The sequence below is a fragment of the Myiozetetes cayanensis genome, unplaced genomic scaffold (genome assembly GCF_022539395.1).
Source record: "Myiozetetes cayanensis isolate MyiCay16 unplaced genomic scaffold, myiCay2020 scf5-8, whole genome shotgun sequence".
Taxonomy (NCBI): domain Eukaryota; kingdom Metazoa; phylum Chordata; class Aves; order Passeriformes; family Tyrannidae; genus Myiozetetes; species Myiozetetes cayanensis.
Genome location: NW_026087742.1, coordinates 44965917 through 44988536, shown reverse-complemented (window position 1 = coordinate 44988536; position 22620 = coordinate 44965917). Strand labels below are relative to the sequence as shown.

The 22620-nt window shown below is 39.8% G+C and overlaps 2 protein-coding genes across 4 annotated transcripts in view; both read left to right on the top strand.

The window, feature by feature from the left end:
• Positions 1–98: 98 nt before the first annotated feature.
• LOC126648521 (complement C1q and tumor necrosis factor-related protein 9A-like) lies at positions 99–10550 on the top strand. 3 transcript variants are annotated; one of them, XM_050331571.1, is made up of 5 exons: positions 99–336; positions 4018–4168; positions 5716–5915; positions 7965–8027; positions 9614–10550. In XM_050331571.1, exons 3-5 carry the CDS (start codon positions 5750–5752, stop codon positions 10417–10419), a joined length of 1035 nt encoding a protein of 344 aa, XP_050187528.1. In that variant the 5' UTR covers positions 99–336; positions 4018–4168; positions 5716–5749; the 3' UTR covers positions 10420–10550. The 3 variants fall into 3 exon arrangements, with proteins under 3 accessions (XP_050187528.1, XP_050187530.1, XP_050187529.1); XM_050331573.1 differs by lacking the exon at positions 4018–4168 and having other exon boundaries at positions 309–336; XM_050331572.1 differs by lacking the exon at positions 99–336 and having other exon boundaries at positions 1192–4168.
• A 1640-nt stretch (positions 10551–12190) lies between these two features.
• MIPEP (mitochondrial intermediate peptidase) overlaps positions 12191–22620 on the top strand; it is a 71021-nt gene continuing 60591 nt past the window's right edge. The window contains exons 1-6 of the mRNA XM_050332090.1: positions 12191–12394; positions 15303–15476; positions 17335–17423; positions 19167–19253; positions 20187–20250; positions 22018–22200. Coding sequence (XP_050188047.1) covers positions 12218–12394; positions 15303–15476; positions 17335–17423; positions 19167–19253; positions 20187–20250; positions 22018–22200 — 774 coding nt within the window. The 5' untranslated portion in view covers positions 12191–12217. The remainder of the gene's footprint in view (positions 12395–15302; positions 15477–17334; positions 17424–19166; positions 19254–20186; positions 20251–22017; positions 22201–22620) is intronic.

Sequence of the window (22620 nt, the reverse complement as noted above, 5' to 3'; positions counted from 1 at the left end):
TGTGATGCAAAAATACATCAACTGTCATATTTCTTTTAGTATTTGAAAGAAAAAAGTCACATCCCCCTCTGTTGTTTTCCCAATAATGGCTACAGTACTTCCCAGCACAAGTTCATTATAACAACTACTAAGACTGATTCTGGGATTTAATTTTTTCATCATTCAAGCAAAGTCCATCCTTCTTGTTGTTTCAGACATATGCATTTGTGATCACTGTGCTTTATCTTGTCCTGGCAGAGGGCTCCCACAGTTCCCCTTGGAATAAATGCAAATGCAGCTTCTGTATTAATAAAGCTCCTGCTAACAGAGGATGGTGACTTATGTACTACAGTGCAGGTAAGAAGGATTAAATTTTATTTTCTTTGGAATGAAAGCAAAACCTTTTGAAAGGGTTTACCCAGAAGGTGTGTTCCATAAATGTGTGTGAGCAGGCTTACCTGCCTGCTTGTTGGGCAACCTGCTGGGGATTCAGCTTACTTCTCTGATTTGGGGAAGTCTTTTGTTTCTCATTATTCTGACAGGGCAGAGGACCACATCTGAAAGGCATACCTGTGTCCTTCCTGCTGCAGGCTGTGTCAAAAATTATGTTTTGCTGAGACACATTAGCTTTAACAAAATAAAAAACTTTGCTGAAATCTTTTCATCAGAAATGTTTTGGTGAATTCAAATGCTGGGAGAATAGTTGGGTTTGTCAATTTATTATTCTTATTTTAATATTCATGCGCCTACATTTCTTGGTTCACTTCAAAGCTGAGAGTTTCTCAGGCCTCCCAAATGCTGCTCTTGCAGCGGGATGTGCGCTGAGTGCTCCAACATCAAAGTGAGAGGCACAGTCTGAGCACTTAGTGCAGTAGATCGGATGACAGAAAAACATACTTTGAGCAAACACTTGAGTAGGATGTTGCAATCAATAGGCTTTGTAAGGACTCTGTGGTTCACCTGGCCATGGTGAACTCATTTGTGCATTTTATTTCATGCTTTGGCAGTCAGGCTAAATCCTGTGGATCGTTCTATACTATCAGTTCTACTATCAGTTACTCTAAAGTTCTTAAAGAGCTGATCTATCAAGTGGTGCTTTTAGTTTACACAGAAATAGCACTGCTTGTCTTGAATTTTTTTGGTTGTTTTTTTGGTGGGTGTTGTTTTTGTTGTTGTTTGTTTTTTGAGGTTTTTTTTAAGGCTACATGATGATCTGTGCTTTGTAACAAGAAACAAGAACTCAAGCCTTTTTATGTTTCAGTACCAAAGGAGAAATGAAAAAGTCAGCAATGGAAAACTGCACACCTCATGGATTTTAAGAAAAGCACACAAATACTCCTTACACAAGTGTATTTCTAAGTGCTTTACAAAATTGAGTTACTCTAATAAGCTAGAGGACATGTCATTATGAGAATACGTCAGAAGTGTATAAGCTGTCAGCACATCACATTTTTTGTTAATCTTATATCTGTGTTAGATTTAGTTTACTGCAGTCAGAACTGACTTCTGGTTGTCCAGATGAGTGCCTAGGGCTGAGAACTCACACACTGCCACTATAAGGTATTCAGGCTCTGGTTTTAAAAAACAGACTTGTGTGCAAGTGTGTATGTGTTTGTATATGTATGTATTTACACCCACATCCCCTTTATAGACTCCATATGGCATCCCCATACGGACCCTCCCTCTCTTTACATTACATTTCTGTTGTGCATCGGGGAGGGGGGGGTCTGATGACTGAATGACACCTGGGCAAGGTTTTACCTGAGTCATTTTAATGTTCCAAGCATTCAGAGTGGGCCACCTGCAGTGACAGACAAACCACTCTGCAGGCAAGTGAAGGCTGGGAGGTATCCATCAGAGTCACTGGAGTCTGGTGTCAGTGAAGTTCAGAAGGGCTAACCTGAGAGGGCAGAGGTCAGCAGCAGAGGAAGGAGTACCACTGCCCTTCAAGGGCTGAGTTTCTCTCAGAAGAGAAACATAAGATGATGTAGGATTGACTGACTGCTTCTCCTGGTGTTTTTTGGAAAGCTGAAACTGCTTAAGAGGAAAGGAGTACAGTTACTCCTCCAATACAGAGGAAAGGAATCCCTGAGGTACACCTGAGGGACTTTGCTGGCAGAACGTGGCAGCTGCCAAATTCCTCGTTATTTCTGGCACATAGGAAATAAGAAGCCAGAAGGCCCAATATATACACTGAAGTGAATTGTCAGTAGGCAGATTCACCAGGCACAGTTAACCTTGGCCACTTCCAATAAGCATACCCCAGACTAGAGATACTGTCTCACTGAAAAAGTGTCTAGAAGGTGCTCTGCTAATAAGATCAGGTATCTTACTAACCATCCAGCTTGTGGTCATTACTGCCATATTCATCTCCTAAAGAAGGTAATGAGCACAGCAATCAATCTAAAAAAACCCCTGCATCTCCTTCCATTCACGTGCAATGTTTTTTAAGAGCAAATGATCAATTTTTGCTACAGTGTAATTATTTTCAAGGCATTACTGTGTGGTCAGACGAGACACATCAGAAACCAGCTGGGGATCACATTTGCCTTTAAGGCCATTCCTACAAGCAGTTTTCTTGGTTCTCTGCTAAAAATGCATCAAACCAGACTAACTGCAGAGTCCATCGAGGTAGCCCAACTAATAAATGATGTCATTTTCAACTCAGGATGGAACAGACAGACTGTGACTGTTGTCACTGTAAAATTCACAGCTTTGTTTGGGTCACTGTAAAGATTGTGCTGCCCTGGGAGGCCCAGGGCACGTCACTGCTGGTACCATGTCACCAGGAACCTCCAGTGCTCTTCCACCAGAGCCACTGGCTTTCCCAGGACCCTGCAGACAGAAAGGTTTGTCAAGAAATCCAGGTTTTCTGCATGGCAGGACAGACCACTGAGGGCACAGCACTAAGCTGGAAAGGTTGGATATTTTTTATATCAAACTTTTACGTAGAGAAAGGAGGCTGAGACTAAGCAACCTTTGAAAATTTCAGACAGTGCTTAATTGGTAAAAAGAAAGGGATTGTTTGTCATGGCTCTCGTTTCTGCTTCTCAATTAGCATATCAGCGAGGTTAATTTGGCTACAGAAGTTCATTCTAGTAGAGCAGCTAATTGCTGCACATGGTCGTTCCTTTTCCTCAGAGCACGGTAGACACGGTGTCCCAAATACAAACCAGGGCACCACAACGCTTGCAGTATTTTCATATTGCCACAGGGTGGTGGTGAAGACCTTACCGAAAATTTTGTTGCTCGGCGGTACTGAGGTTACGTCCTTCGGTATGTGCTGACCACACGTGTCAAGTCTGCAGTGTGGGAACACCCTCAGACACACTGTTTTCAGCCACTTGCACCAACGAGGGTGAATTAAGGTCACTTCCTATAACACATTAACTCCTGTGACTTTTGGTTTTATCCTTCAGTGTTCATGACCAGCATTTAAGGAGTTGATGATAAGCTCAGTTGCTTTACTTCCACAAGTCCTTAGCAGCAGTTGCAGTAGTTTCAAGAAGACACAGTTAAGTTTTGAGTTATAGCTTTTAAAAATTTAGTTACCGATGGTACATAATTTACTATAGCAGAAGCTTTCACTGTTGCTTGAATGACTAATTGGGGAGCCTCCTAATTACATTTGAAAAGCTCTCTTTGTCATTCAATTTACTTTAATTCAACCTTGTTATTTCTTTTCCATAACCAGCTAATATTTGTAATGCTATTTTCTCAGCATTTTTGGTTTTAATTTCTATAGTCTTTTTCTCAAATTCCATTTTAAATTACTTAATACAGAAACTATTACATGTTTTACAGCACAATAGTGTTGTGAGACATGCCTTCCATCCTACAAACCAACCAACCTGTTAAAGGTTAACATTTTTGTGACATATTTGTGGAATGGAACAGGCAAATCAAAGCCTTATTAATCCATTTTAACAATTTTCTTTCATGTAACAGTGGTAAAAGCCAAAACACAGAGCATTTCAGCTTAATATTGAAATAAATAGGAAAATTCCACTTTAAAACTGTGTTTTAATTATTGAACAGCTCTCAGAATTAAATCACTGACCTTTGAGAATTTAGTGACCAAACAAGTACTTGTCCTCAAGGCACATATCTGAGCGTGCACTCCTTTATGTGAAGCTTTTCCACTCTGGTTAAAGATGCCCAAGAACACTGCAAGTACCAAGTGAATGAGGTAAGAACAAGGATCCTATATATGCAGTGATGATATTAATGTCAGCTTGTGGAGTGGGTTGCATGTATGGGGACCAGACTGTCTATTCTCTTGGCAAGAAATGCTCCATTAGACAACTGAGAGTGGGGTTTTCTGTAAGTGGACAAAGACTGTCAGACTTCTCCATGGGGTGCATCACATCCTAACAGCGTCACACACAGCACTTCCTTTTGCACTCTTCTGGAGTCTTTTGACTAAGGCAGAAAAAAATTGTATAGCTCAGAAGTAGCGAATGTTTTATCGATTTTCAGCTTTCTTTGGTGTCAACCAGCAGCAGCAGACAAGATGGGATTTTGCTGGCTGGTGATTAAACATCTCTCTCTAGACCATTGGCAAAGGCCATAAATCAGATTTCTGGTAATTGTTACAAAATAGGGAACTTTTCTGAACACAGAATAAAAAGATTAAGGAACATGTCCCAAAATTGGGGTCTTCCTACATAAATTACTTTAAAAGAATATTTAGATTGAATATTGCTAGCAGGCTGTAATTATTCTTCTTGAAGGATGTAGGCAGTCTTCTGCATGGCTCTGAAAAGCAGCAATGGCCATGAAATAGCTCCTCTCTGGGCACTGTTCTGGATAGTGGAGTTTGCAAAGTGATTTCTGAACAAGAGGAATGTGTATATGTTAAGTAAGCAAAACTACAGCTCAAAGAAACAGGACACTGTATGAATCCTTGTGCATGAATGTGGGATCACAGGTCCTACCTGAATCATCTTGCAAGACTTGAAATTTTGAGGCTCAGAACAGCAAAAACATTATTATTGTAGTATTATATAGTATATAAACCTTGTAGACTTGCCAGGCATTGGGGTTTCATGGTTTTGGTTGGAGTAAGACCAGTCACTGGAAGTTCTTTGTCTATAGCTGCTGCAACTGCATATTCCTTGCTGCAATTGGTGGTGGGAAAAAGAAATTAAAAATGAACACTTTTGCCTGAATTGCCTTTTTATTATGACCTTGAAATTTGGTTTAAGTTCAGTCAAATCCATGAAATCTAGGCTTTGTCAATGCACTTATGGTTTAAATAGAACAATGTAAAACTTTATGGGATGCACTGAGCTGTTGTTTTCTCGTTTGCTGGATAGATTCTGAGGACATCAAGGATAGCTCTAAACCTCCCCAGACCTTTTGTGACTTTTAGCTGCTCACCATCTACCCACATCAAAATTTCCCTTTGCAGAGCCATTAATTTCCACAAGTCAAGCTGTGTAAGAAAATACAAAACAGAATATGATGCTCCAAATCACAGGGAATTAAGGAATATTTTAAATTGTGTTAAGTTAATGTTTTAAATGTATAATGATGCTATGGCTGATATTCCCATAAAATGATTCTTTAAAATAGCACTCAGTAGTCTTCAGGACTGTAATTAATGCTATATAGAGACTTATGAATAAAACAAAAGAATAGACATGGTGAAAACCCATTTCCTTATTTTCTTTCCTCCACCACCCTGCCCCCTTCCAAGGCAGACTTAGGCAGATGTACTTTTGCTTTCTTAAGTCTTTCAGCCAAAATCATATAACCTATCTAAAGAATGAAAAGCTGGATTGTACTGCTGGCTATTGTAGTCAGCACAGCAGAAACAGAAGAACAGGCTGTCTGTACCCAAGGGTATCCTGGCATCCCTGGCAATCCTGGGCACAATGGCACACCTGGCCGTGATGGACGCGACGGTCCAAAAGGCGACAAGGGAGATACAGGTACTCCATTCAGAATAAATGATTTAATGCATCAAATGCAATGCCATTCATTCCCAAATTTGTCTGTAGTCACTCTGCATGAATGGGATTATTCTGCCTAGTCTTCAGAAAACATTTCAGACATTTGTCATTTACTTGTTTGAAGAAGGAAATATAAAGAAAGGCTTAACAACAAAAGCAAGATAGCTAATACTATGGAGATGTCATGTCCACGGGATAAAAACAAAAGAAAAAAGGCTTTATCTTGTGTTGTGGGAATATTTTCATGTCTTTTTAAGCCTATATACCTTCTCATACTCTTTTAAGATAGCAACTATATTTCTATAAAAGCTTCAAGCCCAGTAAAGAAAAAAACAACTGCAGGTTCAAGCTAGTGGAAATGTCTGTATTTAACAGACTGGGTTGCTAAGATAATTAATCACCTGCTCCACCAGAAAAGTATATGCATCCTCAAACAGTGTGTGCTGCAGAATCAGTGTTGAAGGTGTAGCTGATGTGCAGTATACTAGCATGGCTATGCTGGTATAGGCAAGATCTACCAGATCCTTTTCCTAACACCTGAATCTCTCTTAGAGACCACAGCTGTTTGTGTGGCTATAGAGTAAACTAGAACAGCTGAAAAATAACCAGCACTTACAATTTGGGCAATGAAGACTTTTCACTGCTTATGGCCTTCCCTGAACCACCAAAAGACAAGTCCACCTACTTAGGTATTTACCCCAGTGGTTGCTAAGGAGTTACTTTGAACTCTTTTGTTTATAAAATGATTTATAGTTCTCTGCCAAGCAATCACTTTACATGTTCCTTCAGCTTTCCCTGCCCTAGCTTGGCTAAAATCTAGAAGCAAACAAACGAAAAAGTCCACTAGCATCTTAATAGGCAAATACATTTAACTGCCCTCTTTTTCTATATGCGTGGTTCCAGGAAGGTTTGAAAATGGAAAATCTAAAGCTTGCTTATTTTCATTTATCTTATAAAGGTCCTCCCTTTACTCCAATGACTTATCACATTATACCAGTGATTTCTGATAAAGTCCCCAACATTTTTTCCTTGATTAATTTATTTTGATGACTGTACTATTCTCTGTTGGAACAAATTGGGGTGATTGTACCATTCTTTATATTGTATGTACTACATACACCTTTGCAGTGCAGTTAAATACATGAGACTTCATTTTGTTCCTTACCAAGTCAATGAAAATTCAGCACACGTTGGGCTACACCCACCGTGCAGAAAACTGCTAAAGAACTGTTCTCAGGTCAGTATGGTTGGAGAGCTACCCTTGGAATATGGTTACATCCAAACTGCCAACTCTTTTTTCTTCTGTCGCACTCTGGATGCAAATCCAATTATTTGATCATCTCCTGGTCATCTTTGACTTTACTACAAAAATTACTTCTATAATTGGTCTCTTTAGAGCAGTAGAAAGTCCATGTCATGCTAAATACTGGGATCAAGAGTGTGAATGCCTTCCTCAGATTTACAGGCAGTATTACTCCACTGTAACATTTCAATACCATCAATCAAACTCCTACACATCTCTTCCTGAGGTGTGAGTTTACCATTCATAGAATCATAGAATCATTACAGTTGGAAAAGACGTCTAAGATGATCAAGTCCAATCCTTAACCCAGCATGACCAGGTCCACTGCTAAACCATGTCCATGTTTTACTAATGGGCTTCTGGCCCCTGCAATATTTCTTCCTGAATGTGGCTTCCTCACTCTGTTTCCATGGATGGAGGCAACAACAGGACAAGAAGTTTTCACACTCGTGGTGCTTACAAGGATATAGCATCTCTACACACCTCAATAACCTTGTTATGCCAAGGATTCCTTCTGTGTCAAAAAAGCACCATCCTCAAGCAGAGTTTCTGTGCTCTCTGTCAATCTCTCCATAAGATAAAAGTACCAGCAGTGGCACCCACTAAAAGTCAGGAATAAGAGTACGCTTTACAACCAGGCTTGGAGAGGAAAGATTGAAGAAGGACTCATCCCAAGTTTTCCGGTAATTTGTTTAATGAAAATATGCTTTTTAATTTTGTACTAGGCGAACCAGGAGTTCCTGGCTTTCCAGGAAAAGATGGTGCCAATGGAGAGAAAGGTGAACAAGGTCAGAGAAGAAGTGTTTCAATTTATTATTTGTCTATCAACTGCTGCCCTTTTGTTTGTGAATACTGGACGTGCTATACATTCTAGCTGTAGCAAAAGTACCATAAAGGTTAAAAACCCCTTTTTCCTGAAGTAGTAGAGGCTGCACACATATGCTGACAATACAAGAGGAATTTGCCACCTCAAATTATCCCACTGCCTCTGATACCCCACAACTTGTTCACTCAGCCTGTTATCCTACCTTTCCCATCTCTGATCCTGCCTTTCCCATCTCTGATCCTTTTGTCAGCTGCTAAGCAAGACATTGCATCTGCAGCTACCTCAGGAAAGTGAGGATCCTGTAGCTACCTATGAAACTTCACGGAAAGGGACTTTTAAAACAAATTGTAGAAGACACAAGTTATACACCTAAAAATACCATATATCCTGTATACTTCATGCATAAGTAGGGACTTGTTATCCGAAGAGTGACTGTGCAGACAATGTGTATATCCAACAGCAACTTGCCAATGACGGGGTCCAGGTTCTCCAGAATCCTGAAGGTGACCCTGAGAAATACCATATGGTTGCATGGAAGTAATTACAAGCTGCCCTACATCCCTCAGACTTTTCTCCTGTCTATTAGAAACATCCCTTGAAGGAGCGTAAGACATGAGGCCAGAAATGTTGTTTAAAATGCTAAAGCTACTTTCTTCTCTTGTGTCCTTGTCCTGATGTACCAATGCTGCTTTTCCCAGAGGCTCACTATACAATGTCATCTGTTTTCAGTTCACTGATTCTGTTAAATACTCTCACTTGTAAATTGAGAACAGTCAACTGTAGAAAGAGCATTATTCCAAACATAAGAAGCCAGAGGCCCTATTGCAGAAATTATCATGTTCTTTTTCTGATTGATTGAGCGTGTGTTCTTTCTGGTATCTTTTGTCTATCAACTGCTATCATCCCCTTCACATCATGGGATTCTTCACTTTCAAAGCCTTGTGCAGCAATCAGAGGATTTTCAAAGCCTTTGAACTCCAGACCAGGAGTGGATAAAGGATAAATGGAGCATATGGTGACAAATAACTAGGACAAAAAGCCTTTAGTTGTGCTGCAGTAGCAATCTAGGTAACCCAAGCAAAGTTCCATCACATAGAAATTACAGAAAACACATGGCAAGCAAATTCTGGGTGTTGTCAAAAAACCTCCTTCCTCTGATCAAATTGTGAACCATGTCACCTATTTTGTATACCAAAGGCTGAAAACAAATGTCTGGACAGATGCTGCTTGTGTCTGAGATGATGTGAGCTGTCATCATCCTGTAGAAAGCTCTCCTTTCTTTGAGTTTATTCTTGCTGCTGTCAGCAAGAGCACCTGTTTTCTAACACAATAAGGGGTTCTTTATCTTTAGGTATTATGTTTATCCTGCACTTAAATGTATGAGAAATTGTGTGTAGAGTGAGCACAGTATATACAGTACTGACACACACCTGCACATATATTTCCTTATGCTGAAACTCAATTTGTGCCCTATTAATCCAGTGGAAGACCACGAGAAACTAACCTTTTTTTTTTTTTTTCCCCTCTCTTTTTTTCTCCTTCCTTTAGGAGCCAATGGGACTGTTGAAGAGAAGGGGAACAAAGGAGATAAAGGAGAAAGAGGACGACCTGGCAAACTGGGGCCAAAAGGAGTTATAGGGTCAGTGGGTTACAAAGGTCAGAAGGGAGAGCTGGGACTGCAAGGACAAAAGGGGTTAAAAGGAGACATTGGACCCATTGGTCCAAAAGGGTCAAAGGGTGAAGTTGGCCATCCTGGAAGAGTTGGTTTCCCAGGGCCAATTGGCCCAACTGGTAATCCAGGTCCTAAAGGTAATATTGGAGATGTAGGGCCACAGGGTAATCCAGGAGTTCAGGGGGAAAGAGGCTTGAAAGGAGACAGAGGAGAAAAGGGGAATGTAGGTGCCCCAGGAGTCCTGCCAAGGAGTGCTTTCAGTGTTGGCCTTACAGTTGCTACCAAATTTCCTCCTCCAAATCGCCCAATCAAGTTTGACAAGGTGCTGTATAATGGTCTCAACGACTACAACCCAGTTACTGGCAAATTCACCTGCAAATACCCTGGTGTTTACTATTTCACCTACCACATCACTGTCTACTCAAGGAACGTCCGAGTAGCTCTAGTTAAGAACGGCATCAAGATGCTGCACACTGTGGACAGGTACCAGAGTGGAGAGGACCAGGCCTCAGGAGCTGCCATCCTGGAGCTGCAGGGAGGAGACGAGGTGTGGCTGCAGGCTCACCAAGGGGAGACTTTCAATGGGCTGTTTGCAGACGCTGATGATGATACCACCTTCTCTGGGTTTCTCCTGTTCAGCACCTCTGACCCGCTGGAGCCACTCTCATTGCCCACCATATAACTTCATGCCATCCGTGAATGCTGTATATCTGTGTCCCTTAGCCCTCCCTAATAAAGTTGTTATCTGCTGAACAATTTCTGTTGGATTCAACAGAAAACAGACAGTTGTTTTCAGAAAAAGCTTCTGTGCAAAAGAGGACAACTCTAACTCTTCTGAATCAACACATTAGTGGTTTGGTGACTTACTGTAGGAATGCACAGGGGTGCATTCACAAGTCCTGAAGGACAAATGTTTTTCAAAAAAGTGGGACAAAATGAAAGATAAAAATTCTGGAATTATAACATGTGAGTCCCTGCCATCTTGTATAAACATGAAGCAGCAGCTACTTCTAAGCCAGTTTATTTCTTCAAAGGTGGCATATGTAGGTGAGCTTGAAATTTGGTTAGTTTGCATCCAACCATTTCAAAATAATTTTTAAACTTGGAATTAGTGCAGTTTGATACCTTCACAGGGATCAAAGAGCAAAGCACCATGCTGCTAGAGGCCAGGATACCTTCACAGGTATCAAACAGGTGCCACTTGCTTGTTCTATGGCACAAGCAAGTTTTTTCGTAGCTGGGTGGATTTTATAGCTTTTAAATATGGTTCTTTGCTTCCCATGTAGCCAAAGGTCTGAAATGGAGTGAAATAGAGGGATAGGAGGAAGTGCCCTGTGGATTCTTCGATGTAGGCAGATATTAAAGGCAATTGCAAAAATACAACATAATACTGCTGTACTTCAGAATTAGCCAGGGCAACAAATGAAAGATAATATTTAATCAACACTGAAGTAGTCATACCAGAGAACTGATTGAGAGATATTTCCTTGATGTGCCATAAAAGATTAATTTCTGTGATTTTTTTCAGAATTTTCTCTCTCCCCTCCTGCTTCTAAAACTCAAAAACATAACAACAAATGTTATACGTTTCATCCACTTCCCTTAGTAGAGAATAAAGCAGAGATGCCAATGAAGATGGGTCAACACCAAGAAATTCAGTGCAAATGCAGGTTGGAGCATGAGGCCTGGCTTCCCATCACCCCTCAGGATATTGGGGAGACAAGGGAATGTGGGCATATTTTCACAATTGTTGAACCCTCAGTATGGATCACAGAGTCCAAATGAAAATGGCACAATAGGTTTCTTCAGGAAGAACAGCTGCACTTCTCATGTCAAGTAAATGACTGCAAGGGAGATACAAAGGCAGAGGAAAGGGTTATGTGAATTTTTCACCAGGAGGAGGTTTTTTCTCCTGTAAGCCATCGCCGTTAAGTTTGTCACAGAAACAACTAGGGCAAGAAACGCTTTAAAATGGACTTAGGTTTAACTGGAGGACGTGTAGGACAGATATCAGAGTTCAAGAAGCGTTTAGATGATACTCTGAGGCACGTGCTGTCACTGTTGGGGATGACCCTGTGCAGGGCCCAGGGCTGGACTCGATGCTCCCTGTGGGTCACTTCCAGCTCGGCATATTCTGTGATTCTGTGATCAGCCGGTAGAGGCTCCAGCGCTGCCGGAGGGGGAGTAGGTGACCGGGACAGCCGGGGGAAGCGGAAGGATCGCGAGTACGAAAGGAGCAGGCCCACGACAGCCCGGGGAACACGGAACAACGCGAGCAGCGAATCCAACGGAGGGGGTGGGCTGAGGGGCGGTGAGATCAGGGAGCTCCGCCCCGCTCCGCGTTGTGCCGCCGCTCCGCCTCCTGCTCCGGCCCCGCCTCCCGGCCAGGACGCTCGGAGGTCGCGGTCGCGCCGTGAGCGGACAGTGTTGGTGTCGGTGTCGGTGTCGGTGTGCTCCGCTCCGCTCCACGGCGCTCCACCATGCTGGGCGGCTGCCGGCGGGCGCTGCCCGCGGCGCTGGGCCGGGCGCTGCGGGGCCGGGCGGCGGGGCCGGGCCGCAGGGCCGTCAGCACCAGCTGGTGCCCCGTGGGCAGCGCCTTCGACGCGAAGCAGCAGCGGCAGCAGGCGCTGCGCGGCGGCGCGGCGGGCAGGGAGACGGTGAGCGGCGGGAGGGAAGGGCCGGGCAGGAGGCGGCCCTGGCCGCTGGCGGCATGGTGCTTTGCTCTGCTTATCGCAACTCTTTTAAGGGATTTTTTTTTTTTCAGGGTAGTTTTCTTTTTTTCTCCTGTGGTTTTTTTGTTTGTTTGTTTTGTTTTTTTAATATGCAATTTTTACTTGGTTCAGTTTATTTTGGTTCTATTGAACCGATAACTTCTGGCTTTTGGACGCAGAAGAGTTTGACAGTCATGGTCTCGTGTATGGAAAGACTTGCTTTGAGCCTCAGTAGCGCCCATATGTGCATACAGAGATACTACCCCAACCATTGCCCCTTCCACTCCCAGCTCCCACCTGGCTGTGCCTTCGTTCCTCTGTCAGTGTCGTGCCATACCCTCAGGCAGCGCTTTGGGATCTGTCACGCTGCCGACATCCTTTTACCTGGACATCTTTCTTGACATCTTTCCTGTGGCAAAAAAAAAAAAAAAAAAAGGCATTTGATTGCTGGGTTGGTGACACTTGGGTTTTCTGGTATGTTTCCTTTTGGGGTGAGTCAGGTGCGTTTGTTAATGAGTGTCCTGGAATCAACAGGCTGGCTCCTGGACAGAGTAAGATGGCACAGCGCATGCAGAATAGTTATACCTGTAAAATCCAGGTGTTTGCCTGCTGACTCAGCTACTCTTGTCATGGTGCCCAGGCTAGTGAAGCTGTTGAACTCTGGGGTATAGTGAGGACAAATCTAACCTCTGTTTATAATCCAACACTTGTTTGGGAAACTTATCTATTGGTTCTCCTGCCTCTGCGAGCATACTGGTGTAAGCTTTACTTCAGGAAATAATGCAGTTACATATTGTCCATTTGGCTGGCCTGGGTAGCGAGTTCTGGATGATTCACTTGACCCACAGTAATTTGGGAATAGAGATAAGTATTTCAGACTTACAAAGAGGCTGTGACAAGTAGGACGTAAATGCTGAGGCCAAGCAAAGAGAATAAGGCTGCATCTATGCAGCCAGTGCCATTAAAGAACATAGAGAACTGCACCAGGCTTCATTTTTTTGGTAATTTTTCAATTTTTATGTCAAACTTGGTATCATATGGAAGAGGAGCTCTATGGCTGATTTATTTCTAAGAGGAGATACCTCCTGGTCACCAAGGACTACACATGCAGGAAGAACTGTCTTGGGAGGGTGAATGATGATGTAGGGCAGCAGGAAGGCCAGGAGCTCTCTGGGATATTGCAGAATACTGCAACCCTTGCTTGGGGATCTGAGTGAAGTCTCGAGTCTCTTGTACAACAAGCATTATTGAAGAGTGGTATGATAGAAGTATATTTATGTCTAAGTGCATGTGTATACATATAAAAATATCTGTTTCAGTGTTTGTTTTGGTCCAGTTCCTGTTCCCAAATAATAAATTAAAACATAGGAAGTGTGAGGAAAGGATTTCTGTCTTCAGGAAAAAAAGAAGGCAGTTTTAGCAGCAGTGACAGAAAGAAAACAAAGCAACTCAGAATGTCCCAGATACTTACTTTAAGAGATGCTTTTACTTCATTCAGAATATATATTTTTACACACAAGCTGTCAATTTGTAGTTTTTTATGTTTTGTTTGGATAAATACTTGCAAGCTATATGCAAACCTGCAGCTGATTGCTGTAACACGAAGAGTTTGCAGAAGGTGCATTGTAAAGTGACTGGCTTGCAGATCTGCAAATCCAGATTGTGATTTTAGATACTGAGGTTAAATTTGGGAAGGGATAGATGTGCGAACTGATGTGCCTTTCACTGTTAGATGCTGTAGTTAGCAGGTAAGGAGATGCTCATGTTGCAGCTGGACAGTTGCAAAGGGAGTATACTGCTTGAAGAGGTGCTATATTAATTTAAATGAAATTAGGGAATTATTAGGAAAAGGTTTTTCACCCAGGAGTTCATTTGCCACTGGAAAAGACTCCCCAGGGAAGTGGTCACAGCACCAAACCTGCCAGAGTTCTAGAAGTGTTTGGACAGTGCTCTCAGGCACATGGTGTGATTCTTGGGCCTGTCCTGTGCAGGGCCAGGAGTTGGACTTCAATGATTCTTGTGATTCCCTTGCAAATCAGGAGATTCTATGATTCTATGAAATCTTTTTACTGTCTGTATTGTGGAACTTTTCTCTTGCAGCCAGTGTTAGTAATTTTGTTTGATCAGCAGTAGGAGCTTTGTAATTCTCTTCCACTGCTGTCTGTGTCTACCTTGCCCTGTGGGACAGGGCCAGGCTTGGCAGGAACTTCAGGAATAAAACTGTTCATACCAGTCAAATTTTGGGGGTTGCTGATTATTCCTTTGAGATTTGGTTCCACTGTTTGAGGCTCGTTTAATGAGCCCAAAACAACTGTCCTACATGCCTGCAATCCATTGATATCTAGTGCTGTCTGGCCAACTCATTCACTGTTTTGACACTCCTACTTAGTTGTCATATTCCTTAATAAGTCTCTTTTGCGTCAAAGGAGTGATTTTCCCTCATTTTCAAATCTAAATGGACTTCTTGTGTTTTGTTTGGTGCCCATGCTTTGGAAGCAAAATAAATGCTTTGACAAAAGGTTGGCATAGGAGTTTATGGTGTGGAAGAGAAGACTTTGTGAGGATTTGATGTCAAACTCTTAAGGTTTGCTGAGAACAATACTGGCTAAAAAAACCTCAGTGAGGTTTGCTTTGGGAAATGTACACATTTTCACATCATACCAGTGTCTGTGACTGGTTTTGTGACTATTCTGTTTACAGTGACACTTGTGTAGGAATGTTTTAGTGAGGTGTTACAATATGCCAGCTAGGGTGATTTTGATAAAATTCCATAGTGAGAACTCAATCCTGAAACAAAGATGCAGAAATTGAGGAGGGTAACAGTGACGTGCTTTCATTGTGTTCTACATTGCAGGGTCTGTTTGGTGTTCCAGAACTGAGCTGTCCAGAAGGATTTCAAGAAGCACAAGACAAAGCATTGCAAGAGTCAGAACAGCTAGTCCAGAAGGCATGTTCAACACCACCTGGGCCAGAGACTGTAAGGATCTTTGATCAGCTTTCAGATAGCTTGTGCAGAGTAGCAGACTTGGTAAGTTCTTTTTTTTATTATTACATAAAGTAAAAATTAATCCTTTTAAACTGACTGAGCTTACACCAGGGTGTTCCATTTTATGATTTTCTGCACTGCAGTAAGTAGCAGACAGCGCCATGAAGTTTTGTGTTGAGATAAAATTAAATTGATTGAGAGTTAATCAGTTTTTACCAACTGATAGGTAATTACAAATCCTGTCAAGCTCCAGTTGTTTTTAAAACAGATGTAAAAATAGTATAAAAGCAACAACAGGAAAAACAATGGTGACGTCAGTGTTATATTTCTGCTGTAATATTAGTACATAAACTTTCCAGCATCACTTACACTGGGGAAAAGAGGGATTGATTTTAAAGATAGTTTGCAATGCACATATTTTTAAGTTATGAACTTTAAAGATGAAGGTCTGTAGAGACCTTGCAGATTAAAAGTGGCAGATGAAGCTCAACAGTATTATTTTTTTATTAACAGAAATATTTCCTAGACTGTGGTTTCTATGGATCCAGAGATTCAGAGTACTTGGTCTGATATTCTACATCACAAAATGTGAAGTTTAACAGAGCATTTCATATTGCTTTCTGGAAACTGTTTGCCTGAAGTATATCTTTTATCAAAGCATCACGCTTTGGTTGAAGGAAGCAGACCCAACCTTCATTCTGAAATCATTTGTCACCGAGTTTTTTGACTTGGGTTTTCGCATTTGAATGTCTCTGTGTATTTTCAGTTCTCAAATCTTATTTCTTATAGTTTTCTAGATTTAAGACATCATTTGTTACATGCTCTGTCAAGTCACTAGTTCTTATGTTTAGTATAGACTATGTCTAATTCTGCTTAATCAATCAATATCTAAGTAAAACACTACTGTCAGAATTCAGTTCATGGTTTTGTATTAGTTTGCCGAGTTAAAATTACCTCCTATGTACTGCTTTCAGGTTTTTGTGTTCAAAGATGCACAGCTTGCAGATCTCTGTGTAGAAGCAATTTGATGATTGTTACTTGTTGGCAGGTGTTGTCATTTAGCAACTATTCTGTCAATATTATACAGAATTTTAAACAGGGATTCTTAGAAGTAAAAATCTGAAATGTGTAGCATTTGTAAGGTTGCCTTTTCAACCAAACTGCAGTCATATTATTACACTGTGAAGTTTGTTGTGTGTACTTTCTGTACAATCATGCTAAATGCCTACAATGTATTCCTAGACTTTAATTAAATATATTCCTAATCTTTAATTTTTTTATCAGTTCAATGCCAGAACCTCCCTGATTTAAGTCATGGAAGCCCCAAGCTCCCCAACCCCCTTTTAGCATCCTTCTGACCTTATGGACCCCTTTTAAGTATTTGGAGACTTACAAAAAATCATTAAGTCAAATAAAAACCTTCTTCTGAATTCAAAAGAACTTCTATTTTGCTCTTGAAACATATTTCTTCCTACTAGGAAGATGTGTCAAAGCATAACTTGATGGTCTATACACAAGAGTAAAAAGGGTTTGAAAACCCCGTTATGCACATTTGATGGCATGCTTTCTTAACTAGAAAATTTAGTTTTAAAAGTCTTTTGTAATAACATTTAAATACATTGGGTTAACTCTGTGTAAGAGACATACTATACTTAAAATGTTTCTAGGAAGTGTATAGATTAATGATATTTTTGGAAAGATACATGCATGTCTGGTTTAATAGTTGTTAGCAAAGTTTTCCAATCAGCTTTATGTTTAAAGAAAAAAATGGCAAATTCTGCAAAAAGATTTCACAGAACTGTAGCAATAAAGGTTAATAGAAGTGGAACTGCTTGAATGCAACTTTGTTTATAAGGCAAGATTCTTTTATACTTACTGTTTTCTTCTTATGATTTGTCAGGCTGATTTTGTGAAAGTTGCCCACCCTGACTTTGCATTCAGAGAGGCTGCTGAAGAAGCTTGCAGGAACATTGGTACTGTGGTAGAGAAGTATGTTTTATTTTCTTTATTCTTTTTTTTTTTAATTATTTCCTTATGCATCTTTAAAAATTACTTTATGATCATCTATGAAAACAGCGATCAACAAAACTAAGTTGGAAGGATTTGCACATGAGAACAAAGTGTCAGAAGTGTCAATCTTCCGTTAGATATTTAAGGATTTAGATTTGTTACAGTATCTCATGAAAGGTTGTTCTGTTTTAGTTTCAGTTTCTGACTCCATGTCACTGAAACCCATCAAAGGCTCAAAGCTACATTTTTCTAGGACTTGTGACAATTCACTAGTGATTGTAAAGGGTATATACAAAATGCTAATTTGCTTTTTAAGATGTAAGTTGTTACATTTCACAATACTTTTTGTTCTGTGTTGCTGACCCTTTGAATTCAGGCAGTGAGTGGGCTATGTGAAAGAGGAAAGGACAGTTTCCTGTTAAAATGAGTGTTTGAAGATGTATCTGTCTAGGGCTGTGATATATGGCTGATACACTTCGGTGTGCTTGTTCTTCATTTAAAACCCTCATTCCATAAAACATGTTCTTAAACACTTCCATTTCTGAAGTTTGGCTTTTCTTTGGGTTGCCTTTTTTCTTAATACCTTAAAGTACAATACCTTAAAGCTTAAGTTCTGAAAGTTACTTCTGTGGCTCTTGACTATAGTGAATTTATTTGCTTCTTTTCTGCTCTTGCCGTTGAGAAATGGAAAGAGGTGATCTTAACACTGTGTTGTTTCAGTATCTTCCCTTCCTGTTGGATTCAGGAGTAGCCTTCTTAGTGAATGCTTTACCAAGCAGTATTGTGAAGGTCACCCAGAACTGGCTGCTTCCCTCAGGACTCCTAATAACAGTGGATTTAGTGACTGGTTGATCTGGTGTCCTACAGTGAGTTGAAGAGGCCTTTTATATTCTGAGGAAGACGGCAGTACTGACTAAAAAGAGAATTCTAAGAGTAAATTCTATTGCTTTGTTCTTGCCAGCATGTTTGAGAAACCTTTCACTTGAAACTGGATTTCTCAAGAGTTCGATTCAGCAAGCCATCTGTAATAATATGACTATAATATCTGAGTACCACTTCAGATATAAAATTTTTAGAAAGAAGAAAGCATTCACAAATTATCCTGAGAGGCTAATAAACTATTGTACGCATGTTTCATTCCCCACTGCAATTCCCACCCAGTAATGCAGTTTGACATAGATGCTTGTAGATAACATGCCAGCAAATCCAAGGGACATAGTATTGTCTGCACAGGTACAGTGATCGGTGTCTGGAAATATCCTGGGGTTAGTAGACTCTAAGTCTACTCCAGTGGCAGCCAGCAGCACATTTATCTGATGACAAACTCAAGCACAGATTTTCCCTTCATGGAGTCCTTTCAAAATTAGAATTAGAAAACAGTTCTCCCAGATTTATGCTGTCACCATGATGATCTTTGTTCATGGAACATAAACCATCAGTCTTAGACTTGCTCATATTTGCTACAAAATACCATTCAAAAGTATTTTCCTATTGAATGCGTAAGACCTATTTTCATGCCGGTTTGTCCACACATGCTTTGCATACAATCTTTCTAGTTTTTAAGTGTGATTGTGAACTAGAAAGCATTTTGAAAATACAGTCTTTGGCTTTTAATGTTGTTTCAGTAAATACTAAGATCTACCTTTGAATGAGTAATAACAAGAAACTGAAATGTTAGTGTCTCTTGCTAATGTGTGATTCTTTTACTCTTTATCTTTTCAGATTAAATACAGATGTTGAACTGTGTCAGAGTTTAAGACGTCTGCTAGCTGATGAAAATGTTACGAGTTCCCTAGATCCAGAAACCAGGTACTTATTAATGCTTATAGATCATTATAGATATAGTCTTATAAAATTACACTTTTAGATATTGTATATATTTTTCCTTTTTGTACTTATGTCTTGTTAAATTAATAAATGCAACTGGAAAGCAAACTACATCTCTGTTATTAATTTATTAGTGACTACTAAATTACTGGCACAGGAGTTAGGAAGGCTGTAATTGTGTTGAGAACATCTGTGACTGTAGAGCACAAGATATTTACACTGAATAACTGAGATCTGTAAAAATGAATGAGAACTGAAGATTTTCTTCAATCATATTCTTTTGATTAAAATGATATACTGTACTGTGGTGTATATGTGACTGTTTCTAGCAGTAAAATTAGGGACCAGACTATACAACTTGATTTCAGTTTAGAAAAGTTTATTTATATCTTTCAAAATCAGATTAGCAGTAAATTTATTTAAAATTTACTTTATGATTTCTGTCATAGGTTTTATTAGCTGTTTATTCAGTTATAGCTTTGAATTACTTATTTGCTGACATGGTCAGACAAGCTCAGTATTTGTTATTTCCTTCTTCCTTCTTTCCTCATGATCAAGGATGTTAGATTTGGAGAGGTATTTTTCTGATGTTAGAATAAATGAAGTGGGAAATTAAATTAAAATGCTAATTTGCACAAATTTGTTAGACATCTAGATTAATGTAGTGGAATTATTTTGAAGCATATTTTTAATGTATATGACTAAGAGCAAAGGAAAAATCCTTTTTCAATGAGTAGACTGTTAAGGACCTACAAGATAAGAAGTCTTTATCCGTAATAACAATACTTGTATAACTGTGGTTTTAGTCTCTGTGAAAGACATGAAACCTAAATAACTACTAAAGGCAAAATCTGTTTGAAAATTATGCTTACTGTCAAATGAGGCTATTTTAACAGGGATTTACTGTATTTTTAGGCGAGTGGCAGAACTTTTTATGTTTGATTTTGAGATCAGTGGCATTCATTTGGATGAAGAAAAGGTAATTTTTGGCTACCATATATGAACAGAAATTTGCCTGTCTATCAAAGACCAGATAATGAAAAATGTGTGACATGAAATCGTGTGATTCTGGGTCAGTTTGTCCTCCAAGATTCCCATTATCCTCTGTGGAATTTTGTCTTCTCAGATTTGATTTTGTCTATTTTAAATCACTTCTAAATGCTATTTTTTAATGTTGACTGTTTTTCCCAATTTGACCCTCATCCTTCCTTTCTCTTCTGAAGGGTTATAAGCAAGACCTGAGATCCTGTTTTCTGTGTTTGTTGTCTGCATCAGATTTTTAAAATAGCTACTTATCTGTCAACAGCATATTTCCAGAGGGGTAAAAGCAGCACCTCATGCACTGCAATGTCAGGTTAATCAAGTAGAGTGTTTTGGAAGGGATCAGGTGTGTGCCCAGGCTCTCCTTTGATGCTCACATAACCAGAAGTTGTTAATCTTGTTCAGAATTGATTGTCTTGGTATGGTCTGATCACCTGTTTTGGAGCTTTTACATACTTTCATGGTAGTTAGTGTTGGATTTGCCAAAACCAGCAACTTACACCATGCTTCATGGTAGGGTTGCTCCATTCATAGCTCATGCCCCTCTATAAAGTTAATACCTTTTTTATTTGAGTTAATACCTTGTTTATTTGAGTCACCCCCTCCAAAAAGATCTGTACAAAGGCACTTCTACTAGATTTATGTGGTAGTTTTTCCGAAGATCATGGTTGTAATGGTGTTTTGTGACTTAGAAAATGCTTCTAGAATATATTTTTGCAACTGCTTTGTATAAAGGACAACATGAAACTTGAACTCTGGGGTTTATGTCTGATTTGACTGTTGGTTCTGTGGTGCTTCATCTCCTCTCAGTTACAATTTCACTTATTTTTGCATGTTTTCCTCTTCCTCTCCTGCCTATTCCACTTTTCTTCTTGTTTGCTGCTCAGTGGGTTTTTTTTCAATTCTCATTTCAGACTTTAGAAATCCTTCCCTGTTGTAAGTTGAAATTTACTTCTGCTACAAAGAATTTCTGCTTTTTAGAATTAAACTCAAAGATACATTTTGAAGAATTAGGGTGGAATAAGAAGACAGAGATCTGCAGATTATGTTATTCATTCAACAAGTATGTTGTATCTGTATCCTCATCTTCATTTTTTTGGGTTATGAACCCATGGGCAACAGAGACCATACTCTACTAGTGTGAGCAGATTCACTGAAGCAAATCTTACAATAAGGTTAAATGTGTGAAATACTGTAATGATGGTGATAAAACTAAATCACTAACTCCTCAGATAAAGGTTGAAATACCATAAATACTTCATGGTCTCCAGAAAACAGTGCAATACAAACAGTAACAAGAGAGCTGTAGTTCTATATCTATTTCAGGATATCTGTCTCAATGGTGCTTCTGGTTTTTCTCTTTTATGTTTTGCATAGCAAGTAGGCATAGTTTTGTAAATGCCATCCAAGCAGCTAGCAAAGCTTATGTAAATTCTACTTATACTCCACTGGACATTTTCTTACTGCAGAAACAGAGGCATTTTCTTTCAAATTTCAATACTGTGTGAAATTATAGATCTGTATGAGCATCTGATCATGTTGTCTTCAGCCCTGCATTACAGTTTTGTTGATGCTGTAGGTCTCATCTTAAATGTTGTATTTTCTGCTTCTATTTTTTGGAAAAAGTCCTCTAAGGTTTTAGAAACTTTGAGTTCTGCCTGTACTATGTCTGAAAACATTATTTTGTACTTTATTTTTCTTACAGCGTAAAAAGGCAGTTGACCTCAACGTCCGAATATTGGATTTATGTAATGAATTTCTGATAGGAACTCATCTTCCCAACAAGATTGACAAACATGTTTTACCAGAGCATATTCGGTATAATTTTATAGCTGAAGGCAATTACTTACAAGTTGCTGGTCTGCATGCTGATTGCCCTGATGATCTGGTTTGTATTCCCTGAGTTTGCTTTGACATACTCTATAATAAAAGTGTATATCTGTTCTTTTCCTGATTATGTGAAGCAAATGCATGTGGTTTATGATTATGATGTTATTACTGACAGGGAGAAACTGTTTTAGAACGTAATAATCAATGGCATACTTGACTGTAGAACTGTGAAGTAACAGCTGTGCAGATTCTGAATGATTGGAGGAAGAAGAGGGGCAGGATACAGACTCTGGATTTTAGGCAAGCAGACTTCAGTTAATTCAGTAAACTGGGAGGTGGGATCTCATGGAATGCAACTCTGCAGGGTAAAGGAGCTCAAGAAAGCAGATGGTTCTCTAAAGGTAGCATCCTCCAAGCACATGAGGGTAGTAAGATACTTGGTGTTAGTGCATCCCGATCCTTAGAAAGCCAAGTAGAT